The following is a 21,963-nucleotide window of genomic DNA, read 5'->3' as shown; positions in this document are numbered from 1 at the left end:
GAAAGGAATGGCGGAACGAATTAATTTCGTAACCCAAGGCACCACTGTAGCTATTGAGGGGGGAAAGGCACAATTTAGTGAAGTATGCAATACTAGCAACAGTTCATATCCGTAAATATCACTCCTTCTTTTCTACAGCTAGCAGCATAATGTTTCATGAAAAGTACTATATTTTCTACAGCTAGTAGCACAATGTTTCATGAAAATCACTATGTTATATAAGGATTCTCTCTATTATCTGTAATGTTCTGTTTACATATGCAAGACGTCCCTGGATTTTCCAACCATAAAGAATAAGCGAACCAGCTCCTAGAATACAGTGGGCCCCCTCCTTATGTGAGGGCCCGTTTCGGATCCCCCTGCATAAGGGAAAATCCACCTATGCTCAAGCCTAATAGGAAATAATGGGGCACGTGCATGTGGCATGTGCACCATTGTTTCCTTCCGAAGCGGCTTCTGCATATGCTGGAAGTCGTGTAAAATGCGTCCGCACATGGTGCGGGCGCACTGTACCAGTATGCTAGGTTTGAAGATCTTAGGTCTACATCTACAGAGTGCTCAGTTTTTGGAAAGAGATTAATATATAGTGTTTCATTTTAGATGGCTCTTCACATACTTGGACACAGACTTTTTATTAAGTGTGAAATGGCTTGACATAAGCAACAGAAACTGGCTTGGAGTGATAGTGTATATGTTTTTCCTTGGAACTACAACAATTTAAAAAGAATAGGCAAATGCTCTATTACGATCCCAAGAAAACTAGCATGCTTGTGTGTTGGACTAGATAAAGCTTTTTTAGAGCTGATTGTATGCTTCTAATAGAGCCTCAAAGGCATAACCTTATCCTCTATAACACTTACTCCAGTTTGTCTAATTGCTTCACTTTAGATCTCAGCACACAGTTGGGCATATTCTTTGCCTTTCAACAGGCTTTAGTCTTCCTACATGAGGAATTAGCACTGCTTTTATTGTGCAAGATAAAAGTGCATTGTTTTGACTGTGTGAAGGAGATAACAATATTTCTCTGGAAGCTCATATGTCATTGCAGAAATGCCCAGAAAAGGCTGCATGTCCTTCACTGACAAATTATTCTTTTGCCTTTCAGTCCAGATATTAGCTCATTGTCTAGAATGTATGTATATCTGAAGTAGAAATGTGTACTGCTGAAGAACACAACTGTCATCAGATTGTTGAACCTGGCATTGATTGGGGGATTAGGGAAGCTTTACACTAAGGGGGGGGGGGGGCGGCATCGGAGGGAAAAAAACAGAATCCTAAGTAAAAGAACATTTCAGTAGAACTAATGACCATCACATTTCCTTTCCCCACCCAAGTTGCTCTAATAAAAATTCTTAAATATAAACTACAGTGTATATAAATATTATCTTCAAGGAGCACTCCATAGCTTAGGATTCAGGAAGAAACAAAATGAGGACATTTATATTTATGAAGAGTTTAGGCATGTCTTGAACTTCTTTCTAGAAAAAAAAACACACCAAATTTTAAAAGGTCTCATGTGTCTCCTTTTCCAACTATGTATTTAATGAATTTAAGTCAATATATTTAGGATAGGAGACAAACCATTTTTTTCATAATTTCATTATCTTACAGCTTTCATGTATTATATACCTTATATAATACTGAAGGGATACACTGTAAATTTTAAATCTTTGGCTAAATCTGCACTGCAGAAATAATCCAGTTTGACATCACTTTCACTGCCATGATGTGGAATTCTGGGAACTGTCTGATGTCACCAGAAGTCTCTGACAGAGAAGGCTAAATAGCTCAGATAATATATCATAAGTCTACACACATTGGGCACTATGTATATAGTCCATTATATGTGTCATGACCAGATTGTTAGCAGTGATTTGGAGGGAGAAAGCAGCAAGAGAATGAGGGAGGCCATTGGCACAAAAGGGAGAAGAAATGGCTCTACTTTCATAAATCAATTTTTAACATTAAAAACAAAACTAAGAACAAGTTAGTTGTGGCTAACCTAATGTGTCAGTAATACTTTTTGGGAAATGTTTGTGATAACAGGTCAGTTGATGTGGTCAATAGCAAATGTTGAAATAAATTATTTTTCTTCAGACCCAGGCTCTGGGTTATCTCTGGCGCTCTACAGACGAGCCCTTTTGCAGGTCCTGGCGGCATGCTAGGGTTGCCTCGGGGCAGCGCGTGCACATGCCCTGCAACCCTAGCACATAGCAATGACATCATCGCCACACGGCGCCATATACACAGTGCACGTAGCGATGATGTCACTGCTGCGTGCTGTCCAGATGGATCCACGCAGCAGCGATGTGCTCATGCTGCCACAGGAAGTTTGTGGCAGTACTAAAAGGAGCCACTTTTCAGCACTCCTTTTATTTCCATGTAGCCGCGCCGCGCAATTTGGTTGCTGTGGTGTGGCTATGCGGGAAAAAGAGGTGGCTCCCAGCCACCTCTTTCTGGCAGTCTGTATCCCGCCTCTGTTACAGGCATTTTTCTACCATCCCTAGAAAGGTTGTATTAGCGCTGCATGGGCTTTGTGTTTTGGAGAATTCCAACAGCCTGAGTACAATTGCAAATATTCTTTAAGACCTTAGAATTACATCTCCCTTGATGGCATTTAGTGGTAAACAGTATGAGTTCTGCATGGAACCATTATTATAAGTTATTGATAGATGTTAAATTTAAGGATGTGCTTATGTGTCTGACCTCTTGAGATAGGAATGATATATTCTCTGAATGTCTAATAACCAATAAATAAAAACAAAAATGTAGCTAATGTAATCGAGAAACAGGGATCATTGCAGTCAAACCTAGATTGTAATTAAAGGAAACAGGCATATATTCTCTGGCAGCAGTTTATACTTCACACTTGGCAAGTCCTGAGACTTTCTTAGCTATTACAGGCTATCGTAACTATAATTGTGTGAGCCTTATGAGCTTGTTTGCATTTGTTATTAAAGGAGAGCTTAAATAATGTTTTCTTTATTTCCTGAAAGCAGAGAAAGCATTTCTTTTTTCTTCTTTTATTATTTAGCTCCTAATGTGGCTCCTTCTGAAGTTGGAGGAGGGGGTGGCAGCAATCGAGAACTGACAATAACATGGGTGGTAGGTATTGCAATGAAATTGCATGGATTGTCCAGCCTGTTACAAACAAAGTGACAATGTTGGTGGGTTGGTGGGTTGTGGCAAGCCACTCCAATAAATTAAATTTTTGAAATATGACTGTATCATCTTGATTTTGCATGCATAAACTATATTTTTAAAGGCTACATTCATTGAATAACTTCTTGAAACTCACCTTAAAGATATATTAGTCACATAAATGAACAATGGTGCTGAAATTTGAAATTACCTTCTTGGGCAAATGAATTTCTCAAGCTTGTAATACTCAGCTGTATTAGGAATAGAACACCATTTTCTTATAAACCATTCCCTGGCTGAAAAATATTGAATGACATTCTAAACCATAGACAAATCTGGTAATCAAAGCAAGTTATGCTTGCAAAGAAGTTACTTAGGTGAACTTCCTAGCAGAATTCAAGCTGTTGAATCATGGCAATTTACATAAGTATTCATTTACCATTCTGCATTTAATTCCCTGTGTCTACTTTACCTGGGACTAGCAGTTGGATTTAGGCTTTAAATTTCATTTTACTCATTGTTGATTGCTGAGAACTATGTGGCCAAATCATCCAACCAAGCAGCGTTTTGTTTGGTCAGCATCCTCTGCAATTTTTCAATCATCTCAATATTGCTCGTGTCTACCATCCAGATCGCAAACCCTATCTTCTTCCTAGGTGTGTTTTGTTTAGGGGAGGCTGATTGAATTTCCAAGCAGCACACCACTATAATGATGGAGGATAGGTGACTGAACCTACATATTCCAATGTAGAGAGATTTTGTAGCACCTTTGAGAGTAACTGAAAAGAAAGAAGTTGGTAGCTTGAGCTTTTGTAGACTTCAGTCTATTTCAACAGATGCCTGCGAAAGCTCATGCTGCCAACTCCTTTCTTTCAGTTCATCTCAAAGGTGCTACAAGATCTCTCTATATACATATTCTACAGACTAACATGGCTATATCTTTGAATTCTACATATTCCAAGTGTGGGAGAATAATTTGCATGGATATAACATGGACCAGCATTTTGGGCTTGCAGAAAACTCTCTGAGACATCTCTCTCTCTCTCTCTCTCTCTCACACACACACTTACATAAAATATACTTATGAAACACATAAAACCTGGAAACAGCACTTTGGGACTCTTACTTAGAACAGTTCATTAAAAACACCACTTTTCTTCTTACACTTTATTAAATTTTAAAATATTATTTGAGCTGCTCTGTTAATCAAATGATCCCACAGCTCTGGAACTCCTTTACCCTGATGGCAAATTCTGGGTCTTTTATGACAATATTTTATTCTAATTATAGGGAATATAATCTTTTTTGTGGGTGTATAAACACAGGACACATTCTACTGATCTTCAGTTTGGAAGTTTTCTAGGTATGATAATATATTAATGGCCTAGAGTCAATGGGATGAGAAAGACTAAACTTCTAGTAAAATTTAAAATCAAAGGACAGAAGAAATGCTTGTTTGGTTCTTATCAGCAGTTTATATGAACAAGTGTTTTATCTCCTGTAGTACAAAACAGTGTTTTGTTATCATAGGAAGCATAATCTGAGCCTATGTCAATAATTTTGAACATCTTATTCATCTATTACATAATGATGTGGCTCCATCTTTTCATGTTCACATATTATGCTTTACAAAAAATGAAAGTAGCAGATAAGAAGAGGAAAATCAAACAGTACTTTCAACTTAGAATTTAATTGAATGAAATCTTTGAGAAGGTCAATATTATTAGTCCTAGAGAGGCTAAATTTGATGAAGCTGCAATTTTGGTACATGATCGTCTTGTTTGTGATCTTACAAGTTAAGGAACAAGTTTGTCTATGAGAAATTGTTTAACTGTCATGTGTGTTTCATATATTATTTTTGTGTTTTCCATTCATATATGGACATCAAATGTTATATCTGAATACCAGTAACTTACAGTCATTTAAGCTGAATGTACATTGCAGAAATAGTGCAGTTTGACACTGCTTTAACTGCCAAGGCTCAATGCTATGGTATTCTGGGATTTGTAGTTATGTGAGCTATTTAGCCTTCTCTGTCAGAGACCTCTGGTGTGATCACAAACTACAAATCCCAGTATTCCATAGCATGAACTTGTGGCAGTTAAAGCAGTGTCAAACTGTATTATTCCTGAAGTGCAGATTCATCCTTAGTGTAAATTCATCAGTCGATCCAACACTTATTGCTTCATTGTGTTCTGTTTTTCTGAGGAATATTCTTCCTAAGTATTGTTTCCAAGTAATTGGAATAAAAGTTCATGGTTTGGCTAATGGCAGAGAACAGGGAATTAGGAAGTGGAGCATGTAGACTTGAATAGGGAAAACTTCTTTTCCTTCACTTCCTTCACTTATTTAATGTCTAATTTTGAGAAGTTGTGTTTGGTTTTGATAAAGATGAGCATGTGCATGCAAGCATGTGTCCTTTACCATGTGATGATATTTCTCCTCTCAGTCAAAAAGTTCCTAACTTATTTTCATTTTATTAATAAGCCCAATTGCTGCATATTCCTCACCATCCATTAGAAAGCATTCTTCATTGTGGGCCAGGAGGAACCACTAGGTTTAGAAATGAGAACTTTAAAGGAGATTACCACACGGGCTTTATAAACCATGACTAAAACTGCTGTTAATCTTTGGAGATTATTGCATGGGCTTTATCCCATTGTTTTCCCAATGGGATACACATGTGTTTAATGTTAAAGATGGGTCTTACCGCATTCCCCCATCTGCAGCCCATGTGTAACCTGTGCTTGTCCTGTGGCTTTTCAAGCGCAGGATTTTCCCATGCTTGAAAAGCTGCGGGACAAGCTTTAGTCCAACTGCGACTAAATTTTTAAAATTATAACCAGGGGGATGGTGACTAATGCAAGATCAGAGAATCCCAAAACAAGATCAGTTTATTCTTTCACACGGACCCAAACATATAACAAACATTTATCTCATCTAATGGGTGGCATTACCATCTGTTCTAACTGCAGCAATTTGTTGAATCCGGAGGAATAGATAGGTAAATTTGCAGTTACGGCATATGAGAATATTTCCTTATTCCCAGTTTTCTCTCATGTGTATCCAAGATGTTAAAGAATTTGATTCTGCACTGCAAACCTGGCTCAGTGTAAATAAACTGGTTCAGCTAAGGCTGTGGGTCAGTTTTCTAAAATATGCAGACAGCATTTTGTATTCCAGTAATTGCAGTAATTATGGCATGAGAACAAAACATAAGGCAAGTTGGCATACCTTGAGGATTTACTCTGATTCATTAAATCCCAAATGGTGAGATACTTTCAAATCTTGGTTTGGAAGTAGAATTATGAATATGAAACTCCTTCCACTGTTTTACAACTTCTGACCATTTTTCATAATGCAAATTAGAAGGTAGGCTGGGTTCCTGTTAAGGCATGTTGTATAAATGATGCCCAAACTGCAGTCACTTATGTGACAGATACACACACCACCTTCTATCTCAGTCTTGACGTGGGTGGGAAGCTCATCAACTGTATGAATTCACAGGCATGGCATCCTTTGTCCTGTGGATTGTACAAATTTGGGATCTAGTGCACTACACTGGCATGTATTTATGCTATGCTGAAAATGTATGGGATCCTATTTGTTGTCCATCTTTGGGATCCAGTGTAACTACGTTGGATGTACATAGATTCTATATTGAAAGTATATAGGATCTTGGGCCTACTATTCTGTGTCTAAACTAATAATAGGACAAAAAAATAATATACATTTCCCAAAGGAATTAAATGCTCACCATTTGTCAGCCTAGTCCAAGATAACTCATTTTCCATCCAGTATTGTTCTCAGGTGAGACTTTTGCATCCTTGCTGAGAGAAACCAGGAACTGAATCTGGTACTTTCCACTTGACAGCTATTTCTTCTGTGGGTGCATCTACCCTGTAGAAATAATGCAGTTTGACAACACTTTTAAGTGCTTTACCTCCATCCTATGTAATCCTCAGATCCATAAGATGAAGGTTTTTAGCTATGACAAAGAGTGGTGCTGCCTCACAAAGTGCCAAAACACACTGCAGAGAAAATCCAGTTTCAGACCGCATTAACTACCCTGGTTCAGTGCTAGGAAATTCTGAGAACTGTAGTTTTGTGAGACATTTAGCCTTCTCTGTCAGAGAGCTCTGGTGCCACAACAAGATACATTTCCCATGATTCCCTATCATTGATCCAGGGCAATTAAAGCGATTTCAAACTGGATTATTTCTGCAGTGTGTTTGGCCCAAAATTATAAATCCCAGGATCCTTTTGGATGGGGTATGACAGCTAAAGTGGTGTCAAAGTGCATTATTTCTACATTATAGATGCACCTGCAGTCTCATCTAGTTAAAAGAAAGTATAAAAACATGGATTAACTCCTCTCTGAATTTTTTTTCTGTGTCAGAAAACCGATTTTTTACAGTTTAATATGTGGAAACACATGTAGAATAAATAATGAAATGTGATAAAATTGTAGAACTATCTGTATTGCATTTGAAAGAAGTGGGTTTATATCCATGAACGTTCATGCTAAAATAAAAACTAGTTAGTCTTAATGGTGCTGCTATATTCCTTTTTTTTCATTCCCTCATCCTTCCTCCTTTTCATGCTATTAGAGACTAACATGGCTACTTCTTTGAAAACATGACTTCTGATTTAAGGATCATTTCCACTGAATTAGGGATAAAAGCTGAAAGAAAAGAATAAAAAAAAAAAGATCATTTGGGCTAAAATTTTTGAGAACTTTCTATAACAATTATTTTACAAATGTAGAAAGTTTCTATTATTATTATTATTATAATTAACATTATCATCATCATTATTATCATCATCCCACTTTTCTCCCAAAATTGAGACACAAAGCAGCCTACAAATTAAAACAATCTACAATTTTTTTAAAAAAAATCAAAAGTGAGCATTGAAATAGAATTAAACTAGTACAGTATTGAAACATGTCATTCATTTAAGAATAAAATGCAATTAAAAAGATAAAAGTGTGAAAAGCAGGACCCATTAAAAGTAATGAAACACATTGAAACAATAAAAATAACACTATATACAGACCTTTAAAAAAAATTCAAAATCAGCACCACACAGCATTAAGAAACCACCCTCGACTATTAGTAAAGGCCTGGTGACACAAAAATGTTTTAAATTGCCACCAGAAGGACAGCAATGATGGGGTCATCCTGATCTCTTTGGGGAGGGAAATCCAAAATCTGAGCAGCCACTCAGAAGGCCCTCTCCCTTATTCCCACTAAATGAGACTGAGAAGGTGGTGGAACAGAGAAGAGGACCTCTCTCGATGATCTTAAAACCCTAATGGGCTCATGCAGATACTAAATCCATGGTAATAATCCTCCCCCCCCCCACACACACTATAGTAGTGGTTTGTGGTGAGTGGACGGAAGATACCCTTTCATTTAATATTCCTCCAGAAATCTTCCAAGATCCTGAACAACTTGAAAGTTGACCCTGTAAAGGAAAACTCTTTCTATGGCATATGTGTACTCATTAATATTTGTTGTATGCCCCTACTTGTAAACATAAATCTTACTTTTTTGTTTTGTAGCCTTTGCCAAGAGAGTATCACTTTGGTAATAATTTTGGATATGTAGTAGCATTCAAGTCCTTTGATCAAAAAGACTGGAAAAGAGTTACAGTTCCTCAGCCTGATATTGGTCGATATGTGCATAAGGATGAATCAATGCCTCCTTCAACACAGTACCAAGTGAAAGTGAGAGCATTTAATAACAAAGGTGAAGGACCATTTAGCCTTACTGCTATCATCTATTCAGCAGAAGATGGTAAGTAGAAATTGTGTGGTGTGAGTTAAGAGTACCTTCCAATGTGTTGTTTTTTTGTGTACCTTCAATTAGTTTCTGACTTGTGGACTTGGGAGCGGGGGCTGAGAGTGTGTGACTCACCCAAGATTTCCCAGTGGATTTCCATGGCTGATCAGGGAACTGAACCGTGATCTCCAGAGTCATATTCCAACACTCAAGTCATTACACCATACTGGCTTTCTAATGTACTAGCTGCTTAATTCGCACTAAACAGACTGGTCCTGCGACTTAACTATTTGCATGACCAGTGTAATATCTACACACTCTTGTTCCATTTCCATTGCATTAAACAGTTCCAGTTGGAGAAGACCACTCATTTTAGTGTATCCATTGCAAGCACACAATGCAGACATAGAGAAGAAATTTATGACATCTTGGTAAGCCATTGTTCTTGCCATAACTAAGTTGAAACTACATCTGAGCTGGAATTTCTTAGAGCAAGACCTGGATCAGACAGCTAGGTGATTCTGGGATTTGTAATCTGTAAGAGTAACTTTTCCAAACTTGGAGTTGGAGACACATTGACTCTGACACTCTGACAAAATAATGTATGGCCATCTTGACCAGAAGCAACTGATAGAGTTATCTTCCATGAATGTGTCTCATTTTGATTTATTAGGGTTGTTGGTTATCTTGTGATAATGCACTTCATAACTATATACTATGTGAAGAAGTGCATCCCTTTGTCTGTCCCTTCCTTATGAACTTTTAAATTAATACCAGAGCAGGGCTATGGCCTGAATATATAAACAGTACTTTTATTATGCATTATTCAGAAATTACTAACCCTAGTCAAGATGTTTTTGAAAAGTAATTATGGCATGTTACAGATGGGCCCCTTGAGGCGCCATCATTATGCGTGAGGGGCGGCGCTTCCTGACGTGCCTTGCCCCTCACGTGTAATGAGTGTGTCAATTTGATCTTGGATTATGGCACCACACTAAAAATATAACCAAACTTCCTGTACAAATTTTAAAATGTGAACTCTCTAAATAAATTATACATTTTAATGTTAGAAGCAGGTTATGAATTGTACAAACACATTACAGGGCATTTTGGAGTTGGAGGAATATTGTCCACAACTATGTCCAGCTCTAGTCCTAGGCATCCTCATTTTTGTTACCATAGATTTTAATTCTCATCATCCACATAGCTGTAAATTATATAGAAAAATTTGATCACTCTTTGCATTAATTAGATCATTCATTCTTTATATTAATGAGGTGTATCATGTACTGATCTTGAGATAAATCCATATGTTGAAAAGCTTCAGGGAACCAGTTAGTTATGACAACCATGTGAAAATCCACTGCCTTTGTTTTTCCGCATAACAGATTAGAATTTTGTGGGTGATATATTAGCTGTTACTGAAAGCTAATTTTAAACCATAATGCCCCATACAAGAAGATTTGGGTTTCCTTGACACTGTTCATTCGAGCTGAAACTGGATTTCCCTGAACAGTGACCATTTTGATGCATAGTTGAATGGATGCCCAGTTAGCTGATGAAGTATATGAAAGGTTTCCTGAGCTTGTCTGTTGCAACTTGTTTCTGAAGATTTCCAAAACAGCATTGATTTTTGCTTGGAAAATGAAATCCTTTCTAGACACTGCACTTCCTTTATATTAACTACTTATTTAATCTTGAATTTAACTTAAGTAAAAATAAGCATGGGTGCATTTATTTATGTCATCATCATCATCATCATCATCATCATCATCATCATCATCATCTTTATTAATATCCCATATTTTCCCCAAGATTGGGATTCAACATAGTTTACAATTAAAAACATACAAAAAGCCACATTAGAATCGAATTAAACTAAGAACTGTATTAAAACCTTCCAATCTAAAAGTTTTCAGAAACAATAAACAATTGAAAAGAATACAGCATTTACAACTCTTTTTCAATCCCAATTTTAATTGTACTGAAACATGATGCAGTTATACAAACATGGTTTCATGTTCATAGACATCCATTCTGTCTCCCAGCAGCATGATAGAGAACACTCAGCTTTTGTGTACAGGCACGTCCAGTAAGAAACACAGTCAGAATTCATAATTTGCCCTAAATTCAATAATTAATCCCAGTTAGGACCTTATCACATGGGAGCCAAAGTGCCCAAATCCTGTGGATAAACAGGGTTTAGATCCTGGGAATATCCCACCAAAGTGAGATTGTTTTCAGACATGTTGGGCTAATTGAGCATTAACCCATACAGAAAGTTGGCCAATGATCCTTAGATTATAAAACCACTGAATCAATAGAAATGTACTAATAAGGTGTTTATATTACAACCATTTAATCAATAGAAATTTACTAAAACAACACTCATGTAAATTCTACTGATTTGATTAATCTACTGTAGGTGGGAATAAAAGTTGGATTTACGTAGGTCTTTGTGTGCTAAGGAAAAAAGGAAACATATTTTAAGCATTAAATTGATGCCGGAGCAGTATTATTCTACAAAACCTGCTTCTGTATCCTGAAAGTGCAGTGGAACCTTGACTCGTTAGGTTTATTTACAACTCAGTGATAAAAAAAAATGCAAGTAATTTTTTCAAGACCTGAATAAAATCAGATTAAAACAAGTAAAACTGAACACACTAGCAGAATTTTTATAAGATTACACAAACCTACACCAAAAGTTAAGCAGAAGTGGATTTTTAGATACACTCATCCCTCCATATTTGCGGATTTGATATTTTGGATTTGATTATTCATGGATTTGATTAATATGTTCTCTAGGAATATCTAGGTCCTCCAGTGCAACTCTATGGTCAACTTTAACTAAAAGTTGCACTGAAAGACCTAGAGATTCCTAGAGAGAATACTCTACTAGCCATTTGTAGCTCCTCCATCACAGTTATAGTCAGTGTCTGTTGGAGATTGACCACAGAGTTGCACTGGAGGACCTAGAGATTCCTAGAGAGGTGTCCTCTTAGATAAAAACATGGTGTTTTTTTATGTGCAGTTTTTCCATATTCATGGGGGTCTTGTGCCCCTAACCCTAGTGAATATGGAGGGACAAGTGTTTTCATAGATTTGCATTTTTGAAAGAGAACTAAATATATTGAAGGAACACCATCAATGGACTGGAGAAGTTGGGCAGGAAAAAGTGGTTCATTTTTCCCCCAGAGCTTGTTGAACCCCCTCTGCCCTCAAGGCCAACTCCCAAGGTGGGTCAAATGTTCTTGGCCCAACTGCACAGTGTGGCATCAAGCCATGCCAGTGGCTAATTTTTGGTGTTGCCTCCCCACCATGCATGTACACCATCACATGAACACACCTGCGTAGATGCCAACCCATTGCTTGGCCATCCCTTAGATTGGCCACATAGTCACATGTGAGATACTCCACAGGGCATTGGTACATTGGTGGGTGAGTGATGCATTGGCAAAGCACAATCATGGTGCTCCCATCAGCCCCTTCACCCCATGCCAGCCTTTGGACTGTCTGGTTTATGCACATTGTAATTCCATCCATTGGAGTTGTTGCACTTTCATTTTGTTTGCTTTGCCACAGCCCCACACTCAGGGTTTTATATGTAGTCATGAAGATATGCATCTTCTACACTAAGCTGGACTATTCCAGGTTCTGTTTGCTCCAGTTTTTAGCCCCGGAGTGTGGCTTCGGTCCAATATCTCCTGTTTTAGAGGTGTGCGTCATCTAAACACCTTGCTTTCAAAGCAGTTAGAAACCTCTTTATTTTGCCCATCTGTTTTACCTCGTAGCAAATTATTCCTGTCATATCAGCAACATTGTAATTGTTAGCATCAACCTTCGGATCTATTGATGTGTAGTATGGGATAACTATGCTCCTGAGGAGCTTTAAGTATTTCTGCTCATTTTGATAACAGTTTTATACACAGTATTCATTAAGAAAACTTGGCTGCAGTATATATCTCATTCAGAGTATTTGATATGATTTGTACTAATCCTATTCATTTTTTTCAGCTCCTTCTGAAAGACCTAGAAATGTTAATGTAAAAGTCAGATCATCCACAGAAGCTACTGTTTCCTGGGAGCATATTTTTAATCCAGCTGTTACAGGATATGAGGTGAGCTAAGAAAATACATTCTCATTCATTAAATAATATCACAAAGTATTGCCAGCAGTGTACTGGGGGCCTTGACAGACTGCCAGCCAGGGGGCAGAGTGGGAGTGTGGTGTCCACATGACGTACACCCCAATGCTGCCCTGATGCAGCTATGGCACCCTTTCTGCAGCGCAAAAGCGAAACACCTTTTCAGGCTCCTTTTTGTGCCCGCAGAAAGGCCAGATCAGGGCCGCAGCATGATATGGCAAAGAAAGAGGCGGCTGAAGGTCACCCGTTAGGGGGCAGTCTGTTCAACCATTTAGTGTAGAACAAGAATGTGCTACAAATGATGTTGAATTTAGATTTGTTTTTGCAGTCATGCTTGGAATGAAATAGAAATAATGCAGAGTCATGGAATGATAGGAGCTTTTTGGTTATCTCACTCTCTCTTTCTTGGCCTGTACACATGGGCCAAAAGGCCCATGTTCTCCCCCCACCAACCTGGCATTGCCCCAGGCCAGGATCTTGATGCCAATCCAGTAGTCCTGGATCAATCTGGCCCAAAGGGCATTGGTGTGGGACAAAACAACCTACTGTTTACCTACCACTGTCTTCAAGTCTTCTTTGAAGACCCCTGTCACAGCCTGTGAGGTTGAATGGGGGCACCTGGTCACATGTGTGTAGCCAGGCACCCTGCTTCTACCCTTATGGGCAGTGACAGGGACCTTCAGAGAAGATGTGACATGGCGGCAGGTAAGGGGTGCACAGCATCGGTGGTTCCGCAGCACGGTGGCAGGCGGACATGTAAACATCTGACCTGCAGACTGACCCAGGTTGGAACCAGAGGCAGGATACCACAGGCTTGGCCTGTGATATTCTGCCTAGGCCTGTATAAATATCAATTAGACCTCTGTATGGAAAATATATCTACAGCATATAGCACCTATTCAAGATCTTCTCCCTTGTCCAGCTGGCAAACAGGATACCTGGAGGGTCTTCAATGTTATCAAATTTAGAAATTGTGAGAGAGGATCATCTGCCCAAACCATGCCCAGGGCCAGAAGTAGATTTGTTTTCTAGGATATGTAGGAAGCCCAGAACAGCTAATACAGTACAAAATCAGTATGAATGCAAAGAATTCAAAGGACCATGTGAAATATTTTTAAACAAAAAATGCAATAGTAAACCTATAAATATTAGATCCAATACATGGATACTACTCCACAAATTTCATAAGTAATACATCAGTAAATAACAAGAGGATGTTAATATCCAATTAGTTTTTTGACACACACACACACACCAACATATATCTTCACTCTACCAACCAATATACTAGACCAGTGCTTCCCAAGCTGACAGATTTTTTTCCAGTGTGCAAGGGACCACTATTGGCTACAATTGTTTCTTTATTTACTGTAACCTTGACAGGGTCAAGCAGCTCAAGACTTGTTGGCCAATGCCAGTCCCCTGACAAGCACTTTGAACAGTGCTGTTTTAGATCATGTAGACTTTTCATTCAAGAACACAAAGCCACCCTATAGCTAGCAGAAATCCAGAAGAATCCCACAGTAGAAATAAGCTCATGGCAGTTAATCATTTTTTCAACAGGAAATTTTGAAATGTCAAGGGACCCTTTTTGGATGTGGTTGAGAGAATTTGCGAGTATTCTTTACATTCTAGTAGCATATCTAGTACTATGTGTTGTTCCTCATGGTGTCTATTTCTGATTCTGATTTGAAGATTTGGGCTAAGACGTTTAGTCATTCAGATGTTTTGTGTTACGCAAATAGTTAATCTGCTTGGTCTGAACAGAATCTTTGCCTTTTTGTCTGTGAAATTTGAGTTAGATTTGAAATCTCTTCTGTTCTCAAAAATAATTTCTCATGTTTTTGAACCCACACATTAATCAAGAAGCATTATTTATAGAAATCTCTTCTGCCTTGATCATATTTACAGATCCGTTATTGGTCCAGTCGTGAAAAGGAAGGAGCTGCAAATAGACTACAAGTGGGCAGTATGAATTTTTCAGTAAGGCTAGAAAATCTGAAACCTGACACACAATATTATGCAGATGTGACAGCTTTCAATACAGCCGGATTTGGACCTACCACACCACCGCTGGGTTTTCTTACAGAAAAAGCACGTAAGTAGCTTGTATGGCGATTTCCTCATTTTTAATATTATTCTGTGCTTTATAAATCAGTTTTATTATAAGTTTTATATCACTTATTATTTCTCATTATACAGATAGAAGGGAAAAATAAAGTAGTAAAAGTGAAAGAAGGCAAAAATAAAGTAATGAAAAATATTGGCCTATGAGTGTCAATGCTATACTTTATCATTAAAAACTATGCATAGATGCCAGCTGTTAGCAATTTTTCCCCATTTTATGGCATTCAGTTTTGTCAGGCTATCTGTTATTATAAAACCTTGAAGATAAAATGTTAGAGAAAATGTTACAGAAAATGCAACCATCCTGGATCATTAAAACAATGTTGCTTTTCAGTTACATCAGAATTTATTTTAAAATATACATACTGCCTTTACGAATAAAGCTTAAAATTGCTGGCAGTCATTAATTATCAATAGCAACCACAAATTCTTTTTTTAAAATGAGAGCAAAAAAAATTGATTGATTAAAGGAGGGTTCACAGGACAAGTTGTAGTTGTACAATAAAGGATCAGTAGTACTTGTTGGCATGAAGGATATGTGATATTTTTCAGCTCCAAGGCAACGACCAAGAATTATCAGTGCTGTAAGGTCTGGTTCAAAGTATATCATCACATGGGACCACGTTAAATCACAGTCTAATGAATCTACTGTGAAAGGATATAAAGTAAGATTTGTATTAATATAATTTGGATTCACAGTCTAATTTTTGAGTACTATGCTGTATCATTTTCATTTTCTTGTTTTAGTTTTATCTCAATCATTTGAAAGCAAGACAACTATTAGACTATTTCTCATCAGCTTTTATAGCCACAAAAAAGAGCAACCTCTAAGGTGTGCAACACTAACATCAATTAGGCAAATATAAATTCTTTGATTAAATAGCAATAGCAGCTTCATTTAAATACCGCTTCATACCACCTAAGCAGTCTCTAGGCAGTTTACAATTGTAAGCTAATTGCCCCCAACAAGCTGGGTACTCATTTTAGTGACCCATGGAAAGATGCCAGGCTGAGTCAACCCTTAGCCTCTGACCGGTATTGAACTCACAACCTTATGGTTTGTGAGCGAATGGCTGCAGTACAGGCATTTAACCACTGCGCCAGTGTTCATGATTGCCTCCAAGTGATGCTGTCTTCTAGTTCTTGTTTTCTAGATATAAGTCTTGCCAGGAAATCAATACAATGAGATGGTACAATTGGGGAGAATACTTTTAGATCACATTTTAATATGAACTTACTTTATTTTGCACTTTCAGGCCAATATAACAGGGATGCCAATTATATGGGCCTTCATATGTTGTCTGACTGTTTCCAGAAGCCCCTTGGCAGCATAACTAATGGTAACAGATACTTGCAGCTGCAGTCTGACAACATATGGAGGGCCTCATGGTTCCTGTCCTTGCAATATGTCAATAAAAGCTATTTTGCACTTCTCCACATATAAATACAAAAATCCTATAAAATGCTTATAACCAACCCCATATTAATTGATATTAAGAAAGTGTAAAGTTTAATATATACTAATAAAATGTATGTTAATTAACAAAAAATGCTTACAAGAATGTATATATTACACAAAATTGCATACAATAATGTTAAGGGCTGGTCTGAAAAACACAAACAAATGTAAACTTTAAAAAAAAACCCCAATGTTTGAGACAGAATATCAAAATATCAAATATCAAAATTTTGGAATAAAGTGAAATTAATACAAGAAAAATTTAGACTTCTGATAAATCCAAATTGACAGATTATTCCTTACTGAGTCAGAAATATTCAGCTCTACTGCATAACTCTGTAGAAACTACTGCAAAACCCATTACACATTATAATATGTGTTAATTAATGCACTGCATTACTAAAATCAGGCAACAGAAGGCCTCAACAGGGACATCTGCATGCTGGCCACCCAAATGCTGCCATCCGCCTGCCCAGATGGCAGGCAGTGTCATGCCATGTCTTCGGCACAGCACTTACAGGGCACCCTTTCTGCAGTGCAAAAAGGAGCTGCTTTTCACGTCTCTGTTTTGCGCTGCGGAAATGCCAGATCGGGGCCGTGGCATTTAATTGCCGTGGCCTTGATTTGGCAATGAAAGAGGCAGCTGCAGGCCACCCATTAGGGGCGGTCCGTTCAGCCCCTGAGTTTTTTTATGAAGATTAATGAAGGTGATAATTATGGATCTTTCCTTCTTTCAGTAGGGGTGCCAAGTATTGGGAGCTGTGGTCTGTGAGTCACACACTCTCAGCCCCCCAAAAAACCTGTGATAATGTCACCATGAGTCCATCCTACGGTGCCCGTGTGTAACGGGCCCTAGTTAAAGAATTACATCTCTGTGTTAGCCAGGCAGAGATACTTAAAACTGGAAATCAGTTTAAGTACCTGAACTTTCCCTTTAAAACAAGTCAATTTGCTTTGCTATTGTTTAATGAAAAAGGTTTATTTAATTCTTTTAGCTATTTTGATGGTTTTCTTAGACCAGAGTATATATTTTTGTGCTTGAAGTATATTGTGGTCTCACATCTGATGCCATATTATATTTTGTCTTGAAAAGGTGCTCTATAGACCAGATGGCCAATTTAATGGCACATTATTTAAGACTGGTAAACATTATATAGAAGTTCCTGCTCCTCTTAAGGGTCAGTACGTTGTTGAAGTCCGAGTTCACAGTGAAGGAGGAGATGGAGAAGTAGCTCAAGTAAGAATTCCAGGTATGTTGACTTTATAATACACCTGACTTTGAGATTTAAAAGTATAGATTCCCTTTTTGCCAGAATTGTTACTTTTGAATGGGTATTTTGGTTGTAAAATTGCTCTGACCTAAAGGGAGGATGAGGTATCCACCTCAGGCCACTGTTTTGCAGGGGACAGAAGAACTTTGCCATTGATTCTGCCAACACCTTCTGTCACACCTTCACCAACTTATAGTGCCAAATTGCTTCACTTAATTGTCTAGAAATCAAGACATTTCTAGAATAAATCCAGCTTCCTAAAGTGGCGTGTTTATTAGAAAACACTGCTTGTTAGATTAAACCTTCTCTGGTGTAAATCTCACCCTGGTCACCTGAAGAAGACGTGGAAAGCAGACATGGTAGCAAGGAACAACAGGAATCTGGAAAGAGGTTATTTTTACATATTGAAAATATAACTTGCAAACAATCCAAGCAATCCAAGCAATTTAAAACAGAAAATGAATCAGAGGACCAAAACCAACAACTAAATGTTGTCACCTGTTGTTGTTATTGTTATTATTAAAGTTTATTTATATAGGGCTATAGGTTTTGCACAGCACTTGACATAATCATGTTGAAATGAGGCTGGGATTAATACCAAATGGATTTTTGTGTAAAAGGCATTCTACATGTGGAGTGCAGCAAGAGAGAAGGAGGAAAAATTATATGATTTTCAGAGATCTAGCACTGGTTTCTTAAATACTATAGTATCAAATAAAACAAGTAGGTACCATGCATGCCAGGTTTTCATTTCTTAAAAATCAGTCATAAAAATATTCAGAAATGATTTTATAACAAAATTGACATTGAAGAACAAGTTTGTTTTACATTTGGTTTCAGTAAGTGTTTAATATAATGGCTCTCCCTTGATTTTCTTTTCCTTTTTTTACAAACAAACTATCACTTTGATTTCTAGGAGCTGCTGTGGGAATATCACCTAGTTGTCTTGGTTTATTGCTGCCTGCCATTGGTATCCTTGCCTCCTTGGGATTCTGAATGTAGCTGGATTTAACACGTCCACAATTTAGTGCAAAGAACCTTCCAACCTGAGAGGATTTCAGTTCCATTTTGATCTCTGTGGCACCATCCTAAGCCAAATAAATTACACTTTCAAGCAAATTATCCTCCTATGGACTTCAAAGACTGAGGCATCCAGGAACTCCTTCATCAAGCAACTCAACTTTTGAAAGTTTGAGAAATGATTTTTAACTTGTTCCAATTATGCCTTATGAAACACTTGTGCTGATCTGCGACAGTTGCATGATTCAGTCCAATCGGGCAAGTTACAGTGTTAAAACCCAATAACATAGGCTGTACAGAAAAAGTAAAATCACCACACATAGGTGCTTTAACTTTAATAACAAATTGTGAAAACATAATAGAGATTGAAATGTTGATTGTATGTGGTATATGTAGGAGTAACTACGTCTGTCCGTACTATCCTATATGTTTTGTGTACTGCATATTTTCGAATGGCCCATGTCATTTATGACATTCCAAGTTTTTAGAGATACAGTCAAAGCAAATACATTGCTCTCATTTATTTTATGATTATTATTATTTTGCAGCTTTTCTTCTTGAAGTGATTAAATTGTGGGTTGAGAACACTGGAATCTAAGTTCATTAACAATGAATCTTATTTCAGATGGATTTGGAGGTGTTATACCAATAATAACAGTAAAGAATTTCCCAGCACCTTAATTTTAATATGATAGACTAATTCAAGATGTAGTTTTACAAATAATGCTAGTCAAGCCAAGTGTGATTTTTCTCAGTCACAGAGAGGTTTGTTTTGCTGTAAAGGATATTAATGGCTATATAAGCAAATTTATTTAAGATGTATCCAACAATTATTGCCACAGTCATAAAATACCAGATTTAAATATCAAGATTATAAACAGCCTCAGTCTTTAAACAGCCAATATAATGGTACAGTGAGATTTGAAAAATGATTCCATGTTAGGATCAATATTAAAATGGATAGAATATTTAAAGTAGCACTTTAGTGTGAATCATCTATAGTAACAACAGATAGGATATGCAGTAAAAAGAAAGAAAGAAAAGTGTAGCACATAGCAAAACTTATCCTGAGAGTTATTTTTTTGTGACACATATATTGCCTTAATTTAGTGAAGGCCAACCGTTAGGAGAATGATTTGCATTTTCCAATAAATTAATATTGTTCTACTTCCTAGAGCTGTAAATAAGAGTTGTAAAGTTCTAATATGATTTTCCCCTGTTTAATAATCCCAAAAGATAGAAAAATATGTTGTTAAAATTCAGAACTATCTCAACCGTTCTGCCTGTTTTTTAAGTTTTAGTTATGCTTTCAAAACTGGAATCCCTATAGGAGATACAGAATGTCTTTGTTCTGACTGTTTCTATGCTGTATTTAAAGTTATTAAAAAAAGAAATGCCAATTTCTTTCAGAGTCCATGGTGTGCTGGGAATATGGTGTGAATGTGGGGAAGGGGGGATGCACCACTCAAGTGATATTGAATCAGCTGGCTCAAGTAATAGTGCAATGTCTGATGCTTCAAGAATTATAAGCTTTGAATCATATTTTATTAGCACAGCCTCGCTAGCTGCTTTAGAGATAGAACTGAACTTTATAGGACTGATACTGTAGCCGCCCATGATACTACTGTCTTCGTGAAGAAAGAACAGACCTGTCAATACTTTACACTCTTTCTTTAATTTGTATAATTTTTGTACTGTAAATTTACATTTTAAAAGTCTAGATTTGTCATGAGAAATATCAATAATACTGTTTTATTTTAATTTTGACTCTTTGTTACAAGTTGAAACTTTTTTAAAAAGTAGGTGAAAATTATAATTTCCATGTAGAAGAATGTCCAAAGCTGTACAAGCACTACTGAGTTTCATAAATTATGTACTTCTTTGAAAGAAACAAAGATGTCTTCATGCAAGAGGAACTAATACTTTGGAATCCATCTGTGGTATGTTTTAATTTGGTTCAGTTTTTAGCCAATGTAATTCATTTTTATATAACCTGCAATACAACTAAATTTTTTTGCCAAAATGCATGATTGCCTTTAATTTTCTAACACATAAGGAACAAAACCAGATCGTTTTTGCATGAAGACAATTTGGAAGGTCAAAGCACACATATTTAATTTAATCTGCAACACAGAGTTTTCATCAGTCATATTAATTAGCTAATCCCCAATTTACATTGTTGCACAAAAATGCTCAAATTTTACTGGGACCTACAGTCCCCAACAATTGTCAGCACAACTAATTATTCACTGTATCATCTGCTTTACAATGCAAGGTTCTTAATTAAAGTTTCTATAGATAGACAAATTGGTTGTTTCTTTGTATTCCAGGTAATATTGAACTTAGTATTCCTTGATACTGGTGACTTTTGGATTTTTGAGTTCCTTTTTATCATTATTTTTCCTATGGAGTAGACCAGGACCATGCTTTGTCCATTTTATGGTTGAAAAATAAATTATAATTAAATAAATGTATTAATGGTACTTCACATGCAACAATTGTCACTTGACTTTTCCAGAGGGTTGAGTCAATATTTTTGCAGGATGAGCGAGACAAAAATGGGAAGAACCACATCCATAGAGACAAATTGTCCTTCAGAAATTTTTCACAATCTTGGAATTTATGGCTTAATTGATTTTTTCCCTTTGATAATGCAGGTTCCCCATTGTGAATGCTGAAAACATAAAATTACCTTTTCTTCTTTTTTAAAAAAAAATATGAATTGATTCTTGTTGTAGTCAAATATTTATGTTGTCTTTCAGTTGGAAATAGTGAAATATAAAATCTTACTTAATGTATACTACATAGTTGAGGAGAGAAAAAACATGGTGATGCAAAATTATACAATAATTTGTAGGGTAACCAAAGATATAAAAATTTCCAAGTTATAATTCCAATTTGGTTGTTATTGGTTTCTACTCGAGTTAAGTTCTAAGTACTGATTTTCATGACCATATTTGACAGTCTCTCATTTCCAGTGTTGAGGTGTTTGTCCTTGCTGTTCTTCTAAATTG

At 36.9% G+C, this 21,963-nt stretch overlaps 1 protein-coding gene across 1 annotated transcript in view; it reads left to right on the top strand.

Moving 5' to 3' along the window:
* The window catches only part of CNTN1 (contactin 1), a 219,719-nt gene extending 198,068 nt beyond the window's left edge, over positions 1–21,651 (top strand). The window contains 7 exon segments of the mRNA XM_042469611.1: positions 3,035–3,105; positions 8,708–8,942; positions 12,942–13,045; positions 14,984–15,170; positions 15,752–15,864; positions 17,752–17,908; positions 18,846–21,651. Of these exon segments, the coding sequence (XP_042325545.1) occupies positions 3,035–3,105; positions 8,708–8,942; positions 12,942–13,045; positions 14,984–15,170; positions 15,752–15,864; positions 17,752–17,908; positions 18,846–18,925 (947 nt within the window). The 3' untranslated portion in view covers positions 18,926–21,651.
* Positions 21,652–21,963: the final 312 nt, after the last annotated feature.

The sequence above is a fragment of the Sceloporus undulatus genome, chromosome 5 (assembly GCF_019175285.1).
Source record: "Sceloporus undulatus isolate JIND9_A2432 ecotype Alabama chromosome 5, SceUnd_v1.1, whole genome shotgun sequence".
Lineage (NCBI taxonomy): Eukaryota > Metazoa > Chordata > Lepidosauria > Squamata > Phrynosomatidae > Sceloporus > Sceloporus undulatus.
The sequence above is the reverse complement of the archived record's forward strand: the minus strand, read 5'-3'. Positions and strand labels throughout refer to the sequence as shown.